Genomic DNA, 20,433 nt, shown 5'->3' on the forward strand with positions numbered 1-20,433 from the left:
TTGACAGGCATGCGTATACAGTAGAAGGAATGAGTGTGGGTTAACTCAAGATTAGACACATTGTTTGACAGAGCGGACTTGAACCAAGGATGTGTTGCAGTCTCTCCCTCTGCTAATCCTGAGAGAGAGAGAGAGGTCTCTCTCCATCTGTACCAGCCTGAGTTGTGACAATTCAATCTGTTCAGCGTCTTCCCGCATGAATTATGGATGAACTCTGCAACCTCTGAACGTGGTGGGGATTTACGCTTTATACCTCTTCCTGCTCATGTCACAGGCTCAGTGTGGATTTGAAAGAGGTTCGGGGGGGGGGGGAAACAACAAAACAACCCAGGTAATTATCAGTACATCAAAGCAGAGGAAATGGCAGCATTAATATCCCCTGATGGCAAATCACTGATTTACTCTTCTGTGCTGAAAGCCATTAGCAGAGCTCATTCAGAAACGGCCGTGCCACGACTTCCCTGATAAGCAATTACTCAAGCGTCATTCTGTTTCGATGAACTGAGCTGTCAAATCTGCTCCTACAGGTCAAATAAACACAAAGAACAACGGAAAGACAGAAAAGTTTCAGAGCACTCTGCTGGGTCCAAAGATCTGAAGAAACATCCAACACAATCCCAAAACATAAGCTCACCATTTTGTTTCGCCTGTGACTCACACTACCCTACGCCTTATGTGGGCTGCAGGTAGCCAGTAGAAAGATTCTGTGGTACATCTGCTCCGCAAACATTAACCGGGCCGTTAATGTGTTTATAAAACTAACTTCCCATGGTACACTGGTCAAACAAACAGGTCCAGCAGTTGACTTCAAAAATCACCTCAATGGAGAGTGAAAAGGATAGTATACTGTAATTTTGAGTCGACAAACAGGCAAAAATAAATGTCGAGTCATTGAGTTGAAAACACATTCCATGTAACTCGTACATATCTGACACAAAGTAACTGACATCTTTTCCCTAAATGGGATATGATACAATCCAACAACACGTTCAACTTTGGTTATAAAACATATTGCAGCCAATATTAAAGCTAGAACGTCATGTAAAGTTTAGTGTTAAACTGTTGTCTGAATGTGGTTTTAGCATACGTCTTTCTGAATAACCACTTCAGATGCAGGTGTTCAGTTTTTGATTCATGATTCATTTGTGCATGAATGGATGTACTGAGAGGGGCACTGACCCACTGAGACCATGAGATGCCCCTGCAATATCAGGGATCACATTTCTTGCTCAAGGGCAGTGCAGCGGGGCAGACATTTGCTGATGTTTGCACAAGTCACTTGGTGAAAGAACATTCTCTCTGTTGAGCTGACACCTGCTCTGCTCCTTCTGCACGCTTTTCAGATGGGATAATATTCTGGAAAAGCTCTGATTCAGTCTAGAGTCAAGCATGGCTGCCGTTAATTAAGTAAGGAGCAGCACAGTGGCAATGCAATATAATGCAGTCATTGTATTCACTGTCTCTGTCTACAAGTGCAGCCTTGAGAAAAATTGCTGAAGAGAAAGGGAGGCAGTGGAGGAGGGTTGAGAGAAATGTAACAAGATTCTTCACATGGAAGCATGAACTGAGAAAGTGTTCAGATGCGTTTTGGCTTCTTATTACGGCACAAAAGGAATGAGATAATTCAACGTGACTGTGGGATGAGGACAGAGACAAATACTGGAACGCAGCGGCAATGAAATGACACAAAAGAACTGTCACTACTGGTCTTTTTCAGTTACCCTTTAAAGAAACACTTCACACTAGGCTGGGAAGCGGTGTTTTACTGCCCTCTGGTTGGAAGTTCCCAGGTTGTTTTAGTTGGGTGTGGTCAGAAGCTTCATTTGTTGAAGCTGAGTTTTGTTGCTATGCAAAAAATAAGAGCATATTGACATGATTTCCCTGACGCTGGGAGGGATACATAAAGCATTCTAGTTTACACCTTAGGCCCACTGACCTATTGGACTGGTTGGGAGTGAGAATGTGTTGGTTTTAGCCTATTCAAAAAAAAGAATTCTTTACAGACGATTCATTTCGGTTTTATCAAAACTTGAAACGTGTTTACGTTTAGTTAACCAACATGAAGACCTCTGATTTTATGCCTATAGAACATTTATTTTAATATATATGTATTAAGTGGTGATTCATTTCAAAGGCCTGCACAGCATTGCAAAACAACTTTGGTAGAAATTAAAAGCTGACATGATATTCACAAAGGTGGATCACCTCACTCAAACAAGTTTGATGTCTCGTCACTAATGAAAGGAAGTCATTGGCTACCTGGATGGTAGGGAACAACACCATGCTTTGGACAAAGGTCAGCAGTCCTCATCCTGAAGGTATTACTGAGCCCAAAATGAAGGCGATATGTGTACCCTTGTCTGTTCTGTTGGGATTATTCGATATACAACTCTATGCGCAGAAAGTACCGCTTGACGTCATTCACTTTATTTTCATTTACCTCCTTCTGTTCAGACTCGAGCACTAAATTCCTAAAAGTTTGTCAAAGGTTTGTCCTGCTGATTATCCCTCCAAGTCTTCTTTCAAAATTATGAACTGGATCAAGTTTGATAGAGCGAATCAGAAAAACACAGGAAGTTAGGTGATCTACACTTCAAAACAAAAGCATCAATGCTGTTAATTGCAAGAGAAGGGGGGGGGGGGGGGCAAGAAGAACAGAACATAAATCAAAATACTAGGAAATAATAGAATGAAGCTGTAGTTGTTCATGCTAAAAGTCTACCTAGAAAATGTGCAGAAATAGTTGACATGTAAAAGCATATGCTGAATTGATAAAAACGTTTACAAAATTAAATATCAGTTTCAGAAGAGTTACAAAATGGATTCAAAATGGGGGCTGTGCAAAACCTGTACGGTCCATTCAAATTCATAGAGGTACCTCCTCCAGTCTTTGGGTTTAAATAGACATGTTGGTCGTAGATGTGTGGCTCACAAGCGGCCTAGTATATTGTATGTTTTTATAATGTACTTGTACATAAATAACTTCCAGAAGTCTACAGGAATTAAGCTTTTTTTCTGTACTACATATTTATTTGATTGGTTCTAAACTTTAATTAGCATGTGGTTAGATGATGTAACTTTTAACTAGCTTTTGACAAAGCATAGCTGTTCACAGTGTCAATATTTATATGCATTTTTTTATGCCTCTTTGATCTGATATTGAGTAGCGTTTTTCTTATTTTTCATCAACTTTTTTAGGTTTCATCAGACATATATCTTCTGCTTCTTATCAATAAGGACTGTGGACTATTTGCTTTGTATACAAGCAATTGATTACTAAATACTTCAATACTATATTACTGAAATTCATTTGATTTTTTCATGTGTAACTTCATTGTGAATGCAAAGAACAAAAACTGTCAGACATTTTATATTCATATATGCGTTCTCTGCATAGATTTAGGTGTGCGGATATCTATTCTACCAGTTTGAGCTTTTCGATTCTTCCGGCACCTTATTTAAGATACAGCCGGGTGAAGCATTATAATATATGTATGCCATTTCATTAGCAATGTCGGAATTATTAATGTCTTTTTAAAACTCATATTTCCTGGTATTTTACATTTACCACAGGTGCTGTTTTCACAGTGAACCTAACGTGTCTTTCTTCATGTTTATTTTTTTATTTTTTGAATAAGCAACTCGGGGTTTTATTGTGAAAGTCACGACAGGACGTTGCGTCCGTGGGCGTTTTTCAAGGAGCTTGAAAAGCAGTTCGTCCCCTCCAGTCAGTCAGAGTGAAAGTTGTCTCCGCTTGGAAAGCCAGAGCAGTTGGGACTCGCTTGTTTTCCACCGCCGCTGCTTCTTCACTCGCGCTTTCTTTCTCCCGGAGAGAGATGAGGCGGAAGGAGAAGAGGCTGCTGCAGTTCGCCGGGCTGCTCATAGCGGCTCTCCTTTTCCTCCCCAACGTCGGGCTGTGGTCTCTGTACAGGGACCGAGTGTTCGACAACTCGCCCAGCACGGTGGACGGTCCGGGCGGCATCCTCCGGATACAGGTTAGTGGATCTCCGTTAGAATTATTCTTATGTATTGTTTCTCGAACTGGGGAGTCTTGGAAAAAAACCCACAAGTGCCCGGTATTTGTTCCTCGTTTTCTACGAAATTCAAGGAACCTTGCTTGAGACTCGACGAACTGAAACAAAGAACTCACTGATGTAGGCGACTTTGGAAGTGGCTGTAATTACAACAGAAATCAGCTCAGAGCGGCTGAGAATGCCACTAAGGTTGAGTTGACCGACTGTATCTGCGGTGCGGAGTCAGAACCATGGAGAGCGCTTTGACACTTCACCGCACTTCAGCCGCGTAGGTTCAGCACCATGGAGAGCGCCAAGACTTTGCCTGAATAGGCAAGAGGTGCTTCTCATAACACATGGGGATGTCCTATCCGTCCACACAGTTTAAGGTTGTATTGGTTTACTAAGCTTGTGGTGTCATTCTGATCTGAATTAATAAAGCAGTCATTTTGAGATTTCTAGCAGCCTATCAAGGCAGCTATAGAGGCTTAGGATGGGCACCAGGTTTAGGCTAATCTCCTGTGAAGTCACTCTTGTTTGCTGCTTGGTATTATTGATATCTGCTCAAGACGGGGTGTTTTGCTGCCGGTGGATGTACTGCATTATAGGCTGCATTTCTGATTTTCATTTATGGGAAGCAACTGTAGATGGTTTCACTCTGATCGTGTTTTAATTGATGTTGCTGCCCTTTAACATCTGGTCCTTAGCTCTTGCCGTTGGGGACATCTAAGCTTGCCACTGGCTATTTGCACTATTGATGAATGTGAGGATTAATGGAATGTCAAGAATAACGAGAAACAGTCACAGACGTATGACTCATGACTCAATTTGGATGCAACAAGTTTGTTGTTCTCCTTTTTTCTTTTGAAAAGGGTTAGTTGAAACTCACTGTTGATGAGATAAATCAGAAATACTTTTGGTTTGGTTTGTTTTAGCCTCTCAATTGATTTTTATTTAACTTTCCATTAATATATTCCTCGGCCACTTATCCGTGTGCCGTGTATTGTAAAGACTTCAACTGTAATTCTCAGGTGTTTTGTGATAGAAAATTACATTTGCTATCATCCTAAAGGGACATTTAACATAGATTGCCTTTAATATCCTTCCGGAATTCAACAACATAAAGGCTAATCATATTATATATCTTCTTTTCGGAGTTGTATTGAAACAGTGTTCCAGGCTAAATACCCTGAGAGAGTGAGATCATATTTATATTCATTATGGTTCATGATGACTCCCAAGGCTTTCCAGTTGTCAACTGAAAAAGGAAAGTGAAAAATTTGAACCTGCTGTTATTCTTTAACCGTGGTGAGTGGTTACATTTGGTTTCATCAGTGATTTTAGACATATAATTAACAGTGTACGGTCATGGTCATGGTAGGTTGCCAAACACATTGTCAGTACTTGAAGTTGTAATGCTGCTCTTTGCCGATGTTGTTAAAAACCAACAAAGATAGTTAATCAGTTAGTCGGGAGGAGGGAGAGCGAGTCTTCCAGTAATCAAAGTGTTTGCTGTTTGATCCCCGGCTCCTCTTCTCCACATGTTTGAAGTGTGCTCGGGGCCAGAGGCTGAACCCCATACTGCTCCCAGTAGCAGATTTCAGCGCCTCACAGGGTGTCTCACTATCACCGGTATGTGATGGTGCTACTGGGTGAATTATTGGGGCACATTGTAAAGTGCTTTGGATAAAATCTTGTTTTTTAAAGTTTTTAATAGCGTTAATTTGTGACAATCTTCCACCAATGGCATCAGATCTGAAATAAATACGCCATTCTGGAGGGTGAAAATATAATACTTGATGATTGGTTTGCACAGGACTGGTTTAAAATCAGTGTCGTCACTCAGGGTTGCATTGCCTGCGGACGACTTTGTGTTGCTATGCCTCTACCTCGTTACGATGGCTGTGCAGATGGCTCGGGAGTAAAACATGATCATAATGAACTGATATAATTGGTTTGATGCTGATTTTTGCTTGTCCAGGAACTTTTGTAGTTCTAAGACATATTGTAGTTGTTGTGAGGTAGGAAACTGGTTTAACTCTGACATTATTGTGCCGTTATTTCAGTGTCATGTGGGTACTGACGGCTTTAGCAAGCATTGTGTGAGAAGCAGGGAAACATACTAGGCTGCCAGATGTACATCAGGCAGCACTAACATTTGTGTTATTTTAGGTTTTAATATAACCCAGAACCTCTTTCACACTGCTGGAAGCTGGCTGCAAGCATTCATCTTCTTTACTTTCTTTTTTTGGCAAACTTAATTGCAAAAGACAAATGAACAAAGGACAAATGAGGGAAAAGGAAGGAACAATATGGGTGTTTGTGTTCTGTGTTTGAGTGCTCCCTGTGGGCTGGTATGGCTTCACTGAAGTAGATAAAAATCAATACCCTTATCCCATTCAGCCCTTTCCCACATACGTCTTGTTAGAGACATCTGTAGTGGATATTTCCTTCCCCTTTGTTGGGTTCTGCCAGCTTCACTTGTAGACGACACAGTGCTTAAACCATCAGAATAAGAGCAGAGCGGATTAAACATAAAGAGAATGAGCTGCAGTCTCATTCATACACAATCACTCCCACTGATGTACTTGATAAGATGGAATATAAATGTATTACATTCAAACCTATTGTTATTTAACCAGAGAGGAGGAGAAGACGGCTTTTCTTCAGCTGAATACTCGTTTATTTGGTTGCAACTAGTTTCCTCCTGTTTGCCCTGGAGCATTCTAGTTCGAGGAGTTTGCCGTTTGTGATTCTTTCTTGCTCCTTCAAAGAAACTACAGCAGCAGTCGGCTTGGATTCACAGCAGGTACAATGGATCCCAACGGCAACACCCTGTCGCACCGCTCCTGTAGCTTAATCCGCTTTGACCCATGACATATTATGCTCAGTATCTTCAGAAACTTATAGTCTGTCCATCATCATTGAACACATCATCTCTTCATATCTCTGAAGCTCGGCCAAAAGTAAGCAACAATTGTTTGACAGCAGACGTTGACCTCTGCAAAGGACCGATTTCGACTTTTCAGTCACTTTTATACCAGTGGTGATGAAAAGATGCATGTTTGGTGGAGTATTCCTTTCAGGGCACTGTAGCAACAGCAGCAGTTGAAGAGAGAGCGTGTCCTCCTGACACAAAGCTGCTATGTGGAGATTGAAAGTGCAGCGGCAACTCGCTGTGACCAGTTTCCATTGAAACTAGTGGCTGCACAAATGTGTTCTGTGGATTATCCAGAGTAAAAGGGACACGAGGGTTTCCAGGAGGTTGCAGATGATTTTTGTCTGATATCTGTGTGGCTGGATGCAACTAGGGTTATTTGAGGAATTCTTCCACATTGACATTGCTTTAATTTTTCTCTGCATGTTGAAAATGGGTGCTTTCCTATTGTGGCTCCCTGACATCGGTTCCTAATTCGCGTCTCTTCCTCTGGTCTTAACTCCGCCTAACAGGGAGGCATTTTCTCAACGAGGCATCGTCGTTCGGTCCAGCGTCATGTAGAGGAGACTGCAATTAATCATGTCGCACAGCATCTGTACTGACCTAAAATGTGTAGAAATAATTAACTACTGTCTGCCATTCCAGTAGTGATTATAGATCTATTCACTGTTTTGGAAGAGTCAGCAGTATTCCTTTTGCTTTCCCATCAGATCACACCAATCACTAAACAGATTCACTTTGAAGGGGCGTTGCCGTCTGAAGCCTCCTCCCTCCTCATTCCTCATCTCCTGTGAGATCCATTGGATCCGCGATGACAGGGGACCTCAATTGATTTGCGGGTCCTGCTGGAGGACGAAGGAGCGAGGATGGGAGGGAAGAATAATTAGCCGAATGAAAAGCGCTCATTGTGGAGCATGTTGAACACAAACTGTTGGCGGTTACGTTGCTGCCAGAAGCGTGAAATGGTTGAATGTTTCAGTCCAAACAGAGCCAAGAAGCAGCTCTCTATTTACTGTGTTTGTGGGCTGAGTTTCTTTTTTAGGGTTAGAGTGTAAATGTTCGATTTTTCAAATTTTATTGTGAAACGAGGTAAAAAAGGGAAGACGCAAAAAGCTGGTTTCTGTTATTTAAAACGAATTTAATCTTGGGGTAACTTTCCCTGCAGTGTACACAGCAGTGTGGCTGAATGCCTTTCAGCGGCACCCTGACAGCTCCGTGTGTTAAACCAATGCATCTGTGCCTCTTAACCAAATTGAGCATTGATCACTGTAGTAGAGGGAGGGAGGCTCCCCGGCTCAGCAACACACAGTGCCGCTCAGCAGAACAGAGTAAGTTTACATGGGGAGTTCTGCCTGTCTTGTAGCTCCACACTGCAGATTCTGTTGTGTATCTTGGTCGCAAAGTTATTGTTAATTTTAACAAAGAGCACGGCTACACTGCTTAATGGGAGGTCAAGCACCAAGTCTTCATAACAACCACAAAATAGGTCACCGGTTATACGAACCACACACATTTTAGACCCGACCATCTCTATTTTAGACATGAAGCAACAGTTAGTCTACAGCGCTATAATTCCACTACAGTGTGAACAAATATAATCTTCCTCTTTTGCACTGAAAACATTGGTAGAAGCTTCATTTCTGTGTTCACAACTGTCACTAAACTGCCACCTGGCCTTCGCCTCAGGCTGGAAACATGACAGAAAGCTGCTCTTTGAGCTGGCAACACCACGGCTCAGCACTTAATGGCCACCGTTCTGTATTTCTGCAGTTATTCCCCTGCCTTCCTCTTCCTCAGACATAATAATAATAAGGAGCTTATTTGCTGAGATGTGTTTGGACTGGAGCCAGTGGAGGCAGCAACCAACACAGCTGTAAATTACTACTGAACCCCACAGCGGGTCCATCACACCATGGTTAAAGCCCACAATGTGTTTTTTGTGTGTCCCTTTGTTGGCAAGTCAAAAGCCTGTGCAAGGGAGGTTAAAATGCTTTTCACCCAAATTTACAAAAATATAACGTTTTCTTACTTAGCAGTGTCACACACAGCTGTTTTCATTTCCATGTGCCAAGGTTTTGAGATATGCATCAGTGAAACACCTGCCGTCATCACGGCACAAAAGAGGGACATTTCATTTTGTGTCCCCTTTAAAGTATTGGAAAATTACCTAAACAATCAAAAACATCATCCCGGTCACTGAATTAGATTTGGCACAAAACAGATTTTCACAACAAGATTATCATGTCCAAAATATTTGACATTAACAATATTTTCACAGTATCTGTAGAAAGAAAACAAAAAGTGAGCAAGTGAATTAAACTCAAAATCAGAGTTTAGGGAGGTGGAGAGAGTAACAATGACTGTATAAAATGATTTAAGAGGTGCTAGATTATTTACACAATGTGTAAACTTTATTAACTCTTTCATATTTCTTTAATATCTCGGTTATCAATACCGGACGCGATATGAGACACCCCTACTCTGAATAATCCACAGACATCACTCTCAGCAGTTTTCATATAGGGACTACTTCTTTAGTAGAAAGTAGTCCCAATGAAAACTGTTCACATAAACAATTCACTCAACAAATTGTAAATGAAACAATATATGGTTGGCAGGCTCATGCTAACGTTCTACAACCTGAGTTCCTCCTGGCCCTTTCTGAAGTTCCACGGAGAACCTTTTGATCAGCCAGGTCAGCCCTAATGTACTTAAAAACTTAAATTCAGATGTTTGCAAGTTTGCCAGCTGAATCCGCCAACAGTTATTAGTCCTTGAAGCTGTTTGGAAGAGCCTCTGCAGTCGGCTGATAGCAGGGCTGCTTTTAGCTGGAGGTGTTTGTGTACAGTTGCACAGTTTACCCTCTGGTCCTTTCTTTGTATTTGTGGACGTACACAACTGAAGTGTGTATCTGTTCTGTTAGTGTATACCTCTTAGTGTGTTATGTCTTCTGTTTGTGTAGCTGTTTGTTTACTATGTGTGTATGTACACACAGATATGTACAATTACAAGGCTGCAAGCTGAACACAAGCAGAGTGCTGCACAGCTTCCATTCTTTCCACAATATGTTGGAACCTGGCCGCCTGGTTTTCTCTCATGACCATTTATTTTTACGTTTTACTTTTCATCCGTGACTAAATCATTTTGTATTGCTCAAGGCAAATGTACAAATTGCAAAAATTAGTTATGTATTTAGACCTTTACACACTGAGGGGGTTTGTTTGTGTGCACATCAATATATATATTAATATTTGTTTCTCAAGAAAATGTTTACACAGAACGTGACTACTAAGCGGCAAAAAATCCACTCAGCCAATCATGTTGTGCTGAATGGACATTTTCATACAATACAAAGGAAGAACACATCAGATCCACTCCTACCATTCTTACCTTTCACAATAAAAGCAGACAGTGTAACCAGAGGGAATTCCAATTGCCTCAATATAAATATCTTACAGTAGCTTAGGCTGTACAGCAATTTCTCAGTCACCAGCTACAAATGTTTTTTTAGTGAACAAATATCAAGCAGATGTGTTTGGATAGAAAATGTAGATACAGTCATTCCTATCAATTCGTCTTTGTCATTTTTGTAAAAAATAAAACAAACAACAACAAAAAGGAAGACTAACTGGCTGAGAAAAGGGTGCTTGATGTGACATTTTCTGGAAAATTGAACTTGTCTCTTGAAACACTGCACTCAAAAAAACAACAACACAGAGTGCAGCACCTTTAAAGAGCCTTGTGGCACCTGCTGGTGCTCTACGTGTGAACACACCCGTTTGCAGAGTCCCATGTTCTTGCGTCCTTTTCTTTATCCTTCACTTGATCTTTACTCTGATTCAGGAGCGAGAGCCTACATTTTCCTGTGCAGGTGATCAAAGCTTTTTGTAAGACCAGTGCTCACATCACAATCCATTAATATCTGAGCAGAATGTCTAAGACCGCGGGGGGTGGGGGACTCCATGAGTCTGGCATCCCCCTGGTCTTCTTCCTGCTCAGCAGGACTCTGGATAATGACTCCTTTCGGGAGACAGCGGACTATGCTGTGGCCTTCTCTTTGAGAGGGTTTGGAGTGCCTCGCGGCAGGGTCCTCCGCCTGGAGGTCCTGTGCCCTCAGACTAATGTCTTGCTCTGACAGCACAGGCAGCGTAGGTCTATAGAGACATTTGCATGCGTATCAAAACAGGGCTAAAAACCCCAAACACCTTATCTACATTTTAGTGGTGGGAGGATAATGTTGCTCTTTTTAGCCAGTGTTATGACTTGTGAAAGGACTTGGTCACCTCCCTCTAGCCTGGCCTCTCATTGAACTGACGCAGGAGTAGGTCAGTTAGTACATGCAGAAGTTTCATGTTCTTAGAAGAGGTAACAGGGGATTTGTGAGCCTCCAGCACAGCTTGACTTGCCTGTGAAGTGGCTGAAGGTGGAGGAGGAAGAGCAGAGGGTGAGGTGGAATAGGAAAGACAGGTAATTGTGTCTCTGGGGGTCGAGGCGGATCTGTTTGTGATCTGACAGAACAGGAAGGGGAGGGGGAAAAAAAGAACAGAAAAGCTTCCTCTTCTCTCCCGAAGCTTCTGTCGGCTCTGAGCATGGGGAGAGGAAACAGACAAGGGAAGTATTGACCCAAGGTGGTCGGATTCATCCCTCTCAGAGAACAAATGGGCAGCTCTGTTCTTATCAGACTTACTGCTCTGCTGGTAAGACCAGCTTTTCCTCGACGCCAAACAAAGGAAGTCCAATAGTAGTCCTCAATCTCTCCATGTTTACGCCTCGTCTTTGTTCAGCACAACAGACCCAGAAGCAGCTGAAAACGAGGAAAGCGTCGTCTGTTTAAAAGTGGCTGATTGAAATAACGAAAGTGCAACACCTTTCGAGGCTAGTATTCAATAAAAATAAACAAAAACAAAACATTGCTTTTTTAATTGTTGTGAAACGGTGTCAGAATTCCCACCAACATGGAGTTACATTAGTGCCTTCGGGCAAGCGGCAACGAACGACAACTTGATCTCCATCAGGGCTGAGAAAGCTGAACACAAACGGGCAATAACTAAATGAACTGACTGTAAACCATGACTGAATATTCTTGTCATTTAAGCTCACATTTTGTGGACAATCGTCTTGAGATACAACCAGCAGTAGCTTATACTGTAAACAACAACAAATAACGATACATATTTGCGCAGTCTTCTGTCTAGACACATTCTTGTCTTAATGAATTGTTAAGTGTTGACATGGCAGTTCAGCTATCCTCTTGGGAATGCAGTAATACAACATAACAGCATGAAATACATAACGATATGGAACCAGAGCAACACAAACAATACCCCTCTTTCTGATTTATTCAGAAAATCCGTATCAGGGTGTTTTCTAACAGAGAAAATGCAAAGCATTTGGAGGCTGACAGCAATCACCACATGTACTAACAACCTGACATTCTCTTTATCTGCAAAGTTTTCCACTATGCTTTATTAGAAAGTTTAGAAGGTACAAGTGAGACGTCACTGGCATTTTCGTCTGAGTTTGCCGTCATTTATATCTCAGGAGAAAAGGTTCTCATGATACTGTACATCCACCGAAGAATAAAGCCACTGCCCCAGAGCACGATGAGGTAACTCTTTTCAGAAAAGGTAATGCCTCAGAGGTTAGCATGGCATTTCCATTCATCGTGGTGCGCCTTTCATTGGTTTTTGAGGTGTTGAAGACCTTTTCAAGTCTGGTAAGGTGGTCAGGTGCGACGTGTAAGGCCTTTTCAGAAGCCACTGAGAGATGACACAAAATAGTTGGCAGATATGTCAAGAATAGGAAGTAATGTAGAATGATGAAGGATAAAAAAGAGAAGAGTAGAAAAAAGTTAAAAAGGGTGCATCAACTTTCATTTTGCTGAAGCAAACTGCATTATATTTTGGGTGGCCACTTATGGCCAGGCGGCAACCTCCGGTTCTGAAAAGTGAAGCCAATGCGGAAGTGTCTTAAAACCTGCATTCTCTGACCAGCAGGGGGCGACTCCTCTGGTTGCAAAAATAAGTCTTATTGTATGGAAGTCTATGAGAAAATAACTCTTCTCACTTGATTTATTACCTCAGTAAACATTGTGAACATGTGTTTATGGTCTCAATCTCTAGTTTCACGTCACTGTCATTTTCTCTACCTCACTGTGTTCAACCTGAATGTTTCGCTTGATAAAGTATGAATTCCATTGCAGCGTGCCCCTTATCTGACACAGTGCTTTGTAATTAATGATTAAATAGTTGACGGAGATAAAACATTGGCTGCATGGTTTTTGGCATTGCTCCTGTCATGCTCTATTAGCTAGTTCATGCTACACCATGAATATTGATGGAGTCGAACAGTGGCCACAGTAGAAGTGTTTGTGGCAGCGTGGAGTCTCGTCCCTGTGATGATGGCCATTAAGAAGGTATCGGCAGAGCACACAGCAGGCAGAATAACGATGAATGTGTTTGCTGTTCTATCTTTTCTTTTCCTTTTTGTACAATGTGAATGTCATTTTCACCAGCTTTTATGAGGTGGCGATGTGGTTGATACTACATAATACAGACCCACAGCAGTGTAGATTCACTCCTTTATTTGGAATCCTACCCCACCTGCCTCGCCAGTTGAATTGGATTTTTTTTGAAGTGTTGGAGTGGACGAGAAAGGATTAGGCAACCCTGGGGGTTTTGTTTCGTGAGGTGACAGCAGTCGAGGCTCTGTGAGATGGAGGAGCGATGATGGTGAGGCCTGCTTCAACGCTTGCTTGTATCTTTTGAAACAAATTGATTGATTTTTTGTATGTTTAGCCTGAACTTTCTGGCTGTTATTTTGTAATTGTAATGCAGGGTTAGTGTGGTGTCCAGTTTAATTTCCTGTATATTATTATTATTATATTAGTGTTGAGTGATTAAGTCAGCTTTTCTGGAAGTTAGATTTCCCTTTTTGTTTGTTCTCTGTAACGTCCTTAACATCTGCTGGAGCAGTCACTTTCTTTTAGTAGGAAACACACAGATGGACTCTCGCTTCATGTCAGGTCCTGGTGTGACACAATGGACCTCATACAAGAATATTTGAGGAAGAGGAACAAGAGGAAATACGAAGCAAAAAGAGAGGAAGGACGCATTCGGGAAATAATTATACAGGCATTTTACTTTGTAATGAAAAGACGAAACAGAAAATGATGAGAACCTCAGACTCACATTTTTGGCCTGATACTGAGGTACGTTACTGCAAAATGTTTGTCTTGCAGAGTCAAATCATACTGAATAAGCCTCTGTCTTCTTCCTGCAGAATGGGAGAGGTGGCTGCTCCAGTGACCTCCTCATACAAATCAATCAGAATTCAACACATCGCTAACACCACCAATCAGAACAATTAGCTCTTAATTTTTCTTAAGAGTTGGCACTGAACAATCGAAATCCTGAGTTTCCACAATTAAACTTAATTGGCCGTGTTGATGAGCTGTGTTTCGAATGCCTGCTCTGGTGCTTGAAGTCCGAGACATAACTGTCCGTCAAACCACGCGCGGCCTCACAAACTCAGCTGTATGCATGTTTTTAGAGCAGTTTGTGGAGTGTTCTTGCTGTTTTTAATACATTATATAATTTTCTGTTCATACAAAATGTTATTTAGATTTAGTTTATATTACAAATAACAGTATACTGATGAGAACATAGCATGAGTTTTAATCACGTTTCATACAGTATCTGCCACCTTGGATAACTCTGTAGCGGCTGCTCTCGGCACATTTCACTCATGAACACACCCTCCTATTACACCCGTAGTGGTTTGTTTGTCTGTGCTGTGGCATCAGCTAACAGCCTGGTTAATAGTATTCCGTGCAGTCAGATGTGTCGTTTGCATTAACAACATTTACTAATTGCATCCTCCCATGGAACTAATTGATTTATCATTGTGCTGTGATCCTATAATATCCTCAGGGTCTCAGAAAGTCATTTCCAAAGCGGAGACAATTTCTTAAATGGCTGCATTGAATTTTAATGCTGAGCAGAGAATAATAGCTTTTGGTGATGAGGGTGTGTACGGCATGTGTATGTCTGTGCATATGTGTCACAGCAGTGAAGCTGAATGTAATTTTCTAGGTGTCATAACAAATAGAAAGAGATTTCTTTTCCGCCCTTTGTGTAAACTGCCAGCTGTCAGTAGCACACTTTAGGGAGAAAAATATAACTCGTACAGATTTCGGAGGAAAATGAAATGGTTATAAATTGGGTTTCTATACAAGTTTGTGTGTTTGTTGAAAAAATTGATGTAGCTTTATTCAGGCATTTTACTGCACCAATTCAATTTTTGAATAGATTCCTATGCATCACATTTGTATTATTTAGAAGCACAAGATATCGTCCTGTATTTCTTTACAGTTTAATATCAAAGACTAGCTCACCACCACCAGAAATCAGTTCATGTTTTACAGAGCCACTTCTCAGTTTTTCAAGGAAACATCTTTCATTTGTAGATAATGTGATGGAGAGCTTTTGTGTAATCCAACAAAATGTTGTGGTTCGTATATTTTTGGAAACAGACCAGCTAAAATGATGGAGGTCTAAATAGTTTGTACTTTTTCTGTGTGCTCTTGCAGGGGTTGAACCAGATGAGGAAGGTCGCTCAGGTGGGACTCGATGGTGTGCGGCGGACAGACTGGCACGACTACGAAGCAATGAGGAGAGATGCTGCTCGCTCAGGTAGGTCCTAGCTCTGTGCTGATGCTGCTGTTTTGTTTGGGCATGTTTTCTCAGAACATCTGCTGTGTTTCAGCACTGAGGCCACACACACTACACACACACACAGACTGCAGCGTTCTATTTCGCTTCTCGTGTTTTTTTAATTTATTTCCTCCTCTTAATACCTTCCAAGTGGATGTGTATCTCCCAGAAGCAGTGTGAATCAATGCTGCGAGTACAGTTCTGAGTCCGTAAATTATACACAGTTAATCTTCTACTACAAACATCGATTCAGTCTCATGCGTTACAAATGTAACAGATTGAATTGGCTTTTATATATTATTAGGTGGTGCTATAAGAACAGTGCTGCTGATAGGATTCTAATTGTTATAGTACGCACAAGAACTGCCTGCACGCTTATAGGCTACCTTTGATGTCTAAGTTCCCAGCATGCACTTATGCAGTCTGTTAGCCTTTCAAAAGCATTATTTTCACTGCTGGGTAAGCCCATTCATTAAGGTGCCATGGACGTTATCTCACAGAAATACTTGAAATGACCACAACCTCTTAACAGCAGAGATAGCACTTTAAGTGTTAAGATTCTGTGTCTGTACCACAGGGACAGTGTACACTTAGATTTAGGCAAAAAAACACAGATTTTCACAACTCTTTACACAAATATTTCCCTGCTTTTGCTGGCTTCTTACATCCAGCTGAGTAAACGGGCCAAACCGTCGGCAAAACGAGTAAAGCTGCTGGGTGTGATAACATCCCTGGTCGTTATCATCAGCTAACTGAAGTCATCCCTAAGATTTTCAACATGTGACTGTCACAGGACAGCGTTCCCAGTTCGGAATGAGAGCCACACGTCGTCCTCCCTAGTGTTGAACACCAGAGCCCCCCAAGGCTGTGTGTTCAGCCACCTCCTTTTCACACTGTACACCACCGACTGCTGCCCCCGACATGAAAACAACTCTGTTGTGAAGTTTTCAAATGACAAAACCTTCATCGGACGGATTACAAACAACGATGAGACTTCACAGGGAATCTACAATCTTCCAGAATTGTGCTCTGAGAACAACCTGTTGCTCAACATCAGTAAGACCAAGGAGCTGATTTTTGATTTTCAGAAAAAAAGGAGATGAAGACACACTCACCCCTGTCTACATCAATGGAGATGAGGTGGAGCAAGTGGACAGTTTTAAGTTCCTGGAAATCAGCATCACAAACAACCTGATATGGTCAGCACACATCTCCATCCTGGTGAACAAAGCTCTTAAGGAAACTTAAGAAGGCAAAATGCCCAGGTTAGTTCTTGTTCAATTTTACAGAGGAGCATTAGAAGGCTGACTGGAAACATTACAAACTGTCATGGGATGTGCATGACCCACGACATGAGGGCTCTACAGTGGGTAATTACAACTGCACAGAACATCATTGGTACCCAGCTACTGAGCATCAGTGACATTGGTGACAGGAGGTGCCTGCGAGGAGCTCAAAGAATGTTAAAAAGACCCATCCCATGCATAGCCTGTTCACCCTGCTGCATACTGGCAAGTGTCACAGAAGTATCAGCTGCCGTACCAGCAGACTTCAGAGCAGCTTCTTTCCTCAGGCTGTTAGACCTCTGAATTCATTCTCCACCCTCCACCATATAATAAAGTTGTTTTTTTTTGTATTGTATTATATAACAAAATGGGACTACAAAATCCATTTTGTTGCGCAACCCTGTTGCGCAAAGACAATAACTAGACCCTGTGCCTTGTACTTTCAGACCCAGAACCTGCAGAGAGATATGTAGTATGAATTTGGGACACAGCTTGTGTTTGAATATCTCAGCATGCAGTAATGGAGAAAGGCAAATTGAGAGACTGTAGTTTGGAGACATACAGAAAGAGTAACAGTGTATGTCTCAATAACCAAACCTGTCTGGAGCACTTCACATGTCGCCAGCTAAGTAGGAAAGTGTGTAGTGTGCAAGTAAACAACATTTCAGTTTGAAGAAAAGCACTGAAAGAATCTGTAATCCAGTCAAAAGGAATCTTATAGGATGGTTTTTAAAAATGTCTTCGGGTTCAGATTTGCCCGAGGAGGAGCAGAAAACACAAAATAAGTGATATATGTGTGTTCATTATGGAAGGAGAAGAACACTGTTAAGTAGAATAGTTTATCTCTGAAATGAGCCATTAAAGTGAGGAGTTCTTCTTCACAGTTATTACCTTCGGGATCGTAGACAGATCATCTCTACCTAAACAAGGCAGCCCACTTTAATTTGATGCTCTCCTCTGACTATAGATAAGCCTCCATGCATGCGTCTTTGTGTGGAGTGCATTGATGAGTGGCTAATGAAACATGCAGCACAGTGTAATTTGATGCACTCCTGAAATAAGCTTGAATGTTTGTGGGTTGTTGGAGTGATTAGGTAGATGCCTGTGTGTACATGTCTTACATCTAGGCTAAGTGCTATACAGTATATGTGTAGGTATATATTGGTTGTCTTGACTTGAAACGATTGGTTGATTAATTAATTACTAAATGGACTGAAAACATATTGCTTCATTTTTTATTAAAGTAATTTTTCCCCAGCCGATTACAATGCTTTGAATCCAAATATTAGCATATTTTCTTGCTCTGTTATGATATTAAACTAAATAGGTTTGGGTTTGGGACTGTTGGTCAGATAAAACAAGCCACTTCGGATTTGGAAAACATTTTCTTCTTACCGTTTGCTGACGATTTGCAAACCAGACGATTCATAGATTAAAACGGAAAATAAGCAGCAGATTAACCAATCATGAAAATAATTATTAATTACTGCACAAAAATAACATTTTCTGTGCTTCAATGCTTTGATCCCTTGCATGCATTTTGTAAATGTAGCTAGTTTTATCCGGATTTCTCATTTGAAAGAAGAGACTTCCTGTTTGTATAAAGGATAAAATAATTAAAAAGTTCAGCTTGCTCAAAAAAGAGAAACAGATTTTAATGTTTACAGTGAGTTATGAAATTGATGAGTGCACATTTGTATTCATACCTCTCAATACAACCTGTGTTGCATTTTGTATTTGTCATCTTTCTATGTCACAGGGGAAGTATCATAAAGGTAATTACAGAATATCATTAAATAACACAAACAACAAACAAACATCTGGTCTTCTCCAGCCAGAAACCTTCAACCAGTATTAATTGATTTTTGGCCACTTGGGGGGCCACAATTGGTGGAGTAAACACACCATGATAATCAACCTATATCAAGTGGACAAAAGAAGCTTACGCAGTGTTTGAGTCTAAATGTATGAGTCACTGACCTGTACTGTATGTTTGTGTTTGATTCAGGTAACGGTGAACAGGGGAAACCGTTTCCTCTGTCAGAAAGTGACCGGGTAGACCAGGCCTACAGGGAGAACGGCTTCAACATTTACATCAGCAACCGGATCTCCCTCAATCGCTCCATCCCTGACATTCGACATGCAAAGTAAGTCCTGTATGTGTGTGATGGTGTGTATAGGTGAGTTTTACCTGTCTTGAGGGGACCTTCATATTTTCACATTTTGGGGACTCGCCTTCCTTACGGGGACATTATGCACGTCCCCATAACCTAAGTCATTACATTTTTGGAAAAGACTTTGGGTAAGGTTTGGTTTAGGTTAAGGTTAGGAAAGGGTTAGTATTAGGCTGGTAGCGGTTATGGTTAGGGTGTGTCTCCAGGAAATCGGTGTAAGTCAATGTAATGTCCCCAAAATTCATAAAACGACAACTGTGTGTGTGTGTGTGTGTGTGTCTGGCTCCCGGTTAATGTTTGAAAGCACACCTTAAACAAAGTCGAACACTTGCTATGCACAGTCAACAATGCATGCAATTTGAATGCATTGACTTGCTTGTGAAATGCCAACATAAAGATCATTTTTAGGAGTACCACCAATGGACTGACATTGCCGTGAATCATTTGATCATATCTTGTGAAAAAAAAATCAGGCACACGCAGTAAAATGTGGAATTCTATCAAGTTCCCTGACATCCACCTGTGTATTCATCGCCATAGGAACAGCACGTCATGGAGAGAATGTTTGGTGCAGTATTTGTCAAGGATTACTGCTGCGTCAGAAAATAAAGTTATAGAATTTAGAGACCAGGGCCTATTCAGACTCCTGCATGCTCCCTTTCAATCCCAGAATGGTATTGTCGAAGGCCTTAAATCAAAGTTTTTCTTTTGCCTGCCTGCCTGACTATCATCTGACTACTGACCCTTCCCTTTCTTTCATGTAGAAAGCAGCTTGGAATGCAGGAGTATACAAAAATATGTTTCATCATGTAGACTATTTATTTCTTCAATTACCAGAAAACATAATGTCATGTTATACACCGATTTGGAGGTACGCCCATCCCTTCAGTCTGGATAAGTGTTCCAGGATTTCAGCAGGCCAAAACATGCAACAACTTGAATATTTCTACTGTTACGTCTCAAGTCAAATCAAGTCTCAATTAAGTCAAGTCCTTCCCTCCATCGATTATCTACAAGTGTTTACTTGACAACAGCAGACACTTGTCACCCTCCTGTGACCAATCATGCGGACACACCTGCTCCCCCCACCGACCAGTGGCTGCTCCCCCTGACTTCATTCACTTTGTCTGCCTCATAGGCGTCTCTCTCTTGGTGATTGGCATGTTGTCGGTGCCTCCGAGGCAGCCAGTCCCAGACCTGCGACTGACACATTCGATTTCTGCACGCTGACGAGAGTTAATTGAAGCACACATACACTCTCTCACACACACACACACACACACACACACACACACACACACACACACA

General features: G+C 41.5%; 1 protein-coding gene across 2 annotated transcripts in view; it reads left to right on the forward strand.

The window, feature by feature from the left end:
* The first annotated feature begins 3,751 nt into the window (after positions 1-3,751).
* The window catches only part of LOC116395236 (polypeptide N-acetylgalactosaminyltransferase 10-like), a 53,795-nt gene continuing 37,113 nt past the window's right edge, over positions 3,752-20,433 (forward strand). For both annotated transcript variants that reach the window (XM_031868956.1, XM_031868955.1), the window contains exons 1-3: positions 3,752-3,995; positions 15,542-15,644; positions 18,960-19,098. In XM_031868956.1, coding sequence (XP_031724816.1) covers positions 3,837-3,995; positions 15,542-15,644; positions 18,960-19,098 — 401 coding nt within the window. In that variant the 5' untranslated portion in view covers positions 3,752-3,836. The remainder of the gene's footprint in view (positions 3,996-15,541; positions 15,645-18,959; positions 19,099-20,433) is intronic.

Source organism: Anarrhichthys ocellatus, unplaced genomic scaffold, assembly GCF_004355925.1.
Source record: "Anarrhichthys ocellatus isolate YVR2014 unplaced genomic scaffold, GSC_Weel_1.0 scaffold45, whole genome shotgun sequence".
In the NCBI taxonomy this organism is placed as follows: domain Eukaryota; kingdom Metazoa; phylum Chordata; class Actinopteri; order Perciformes; family Anarhichadidae; genus Anarrhichthys; species Anarrhichthys ocellatus.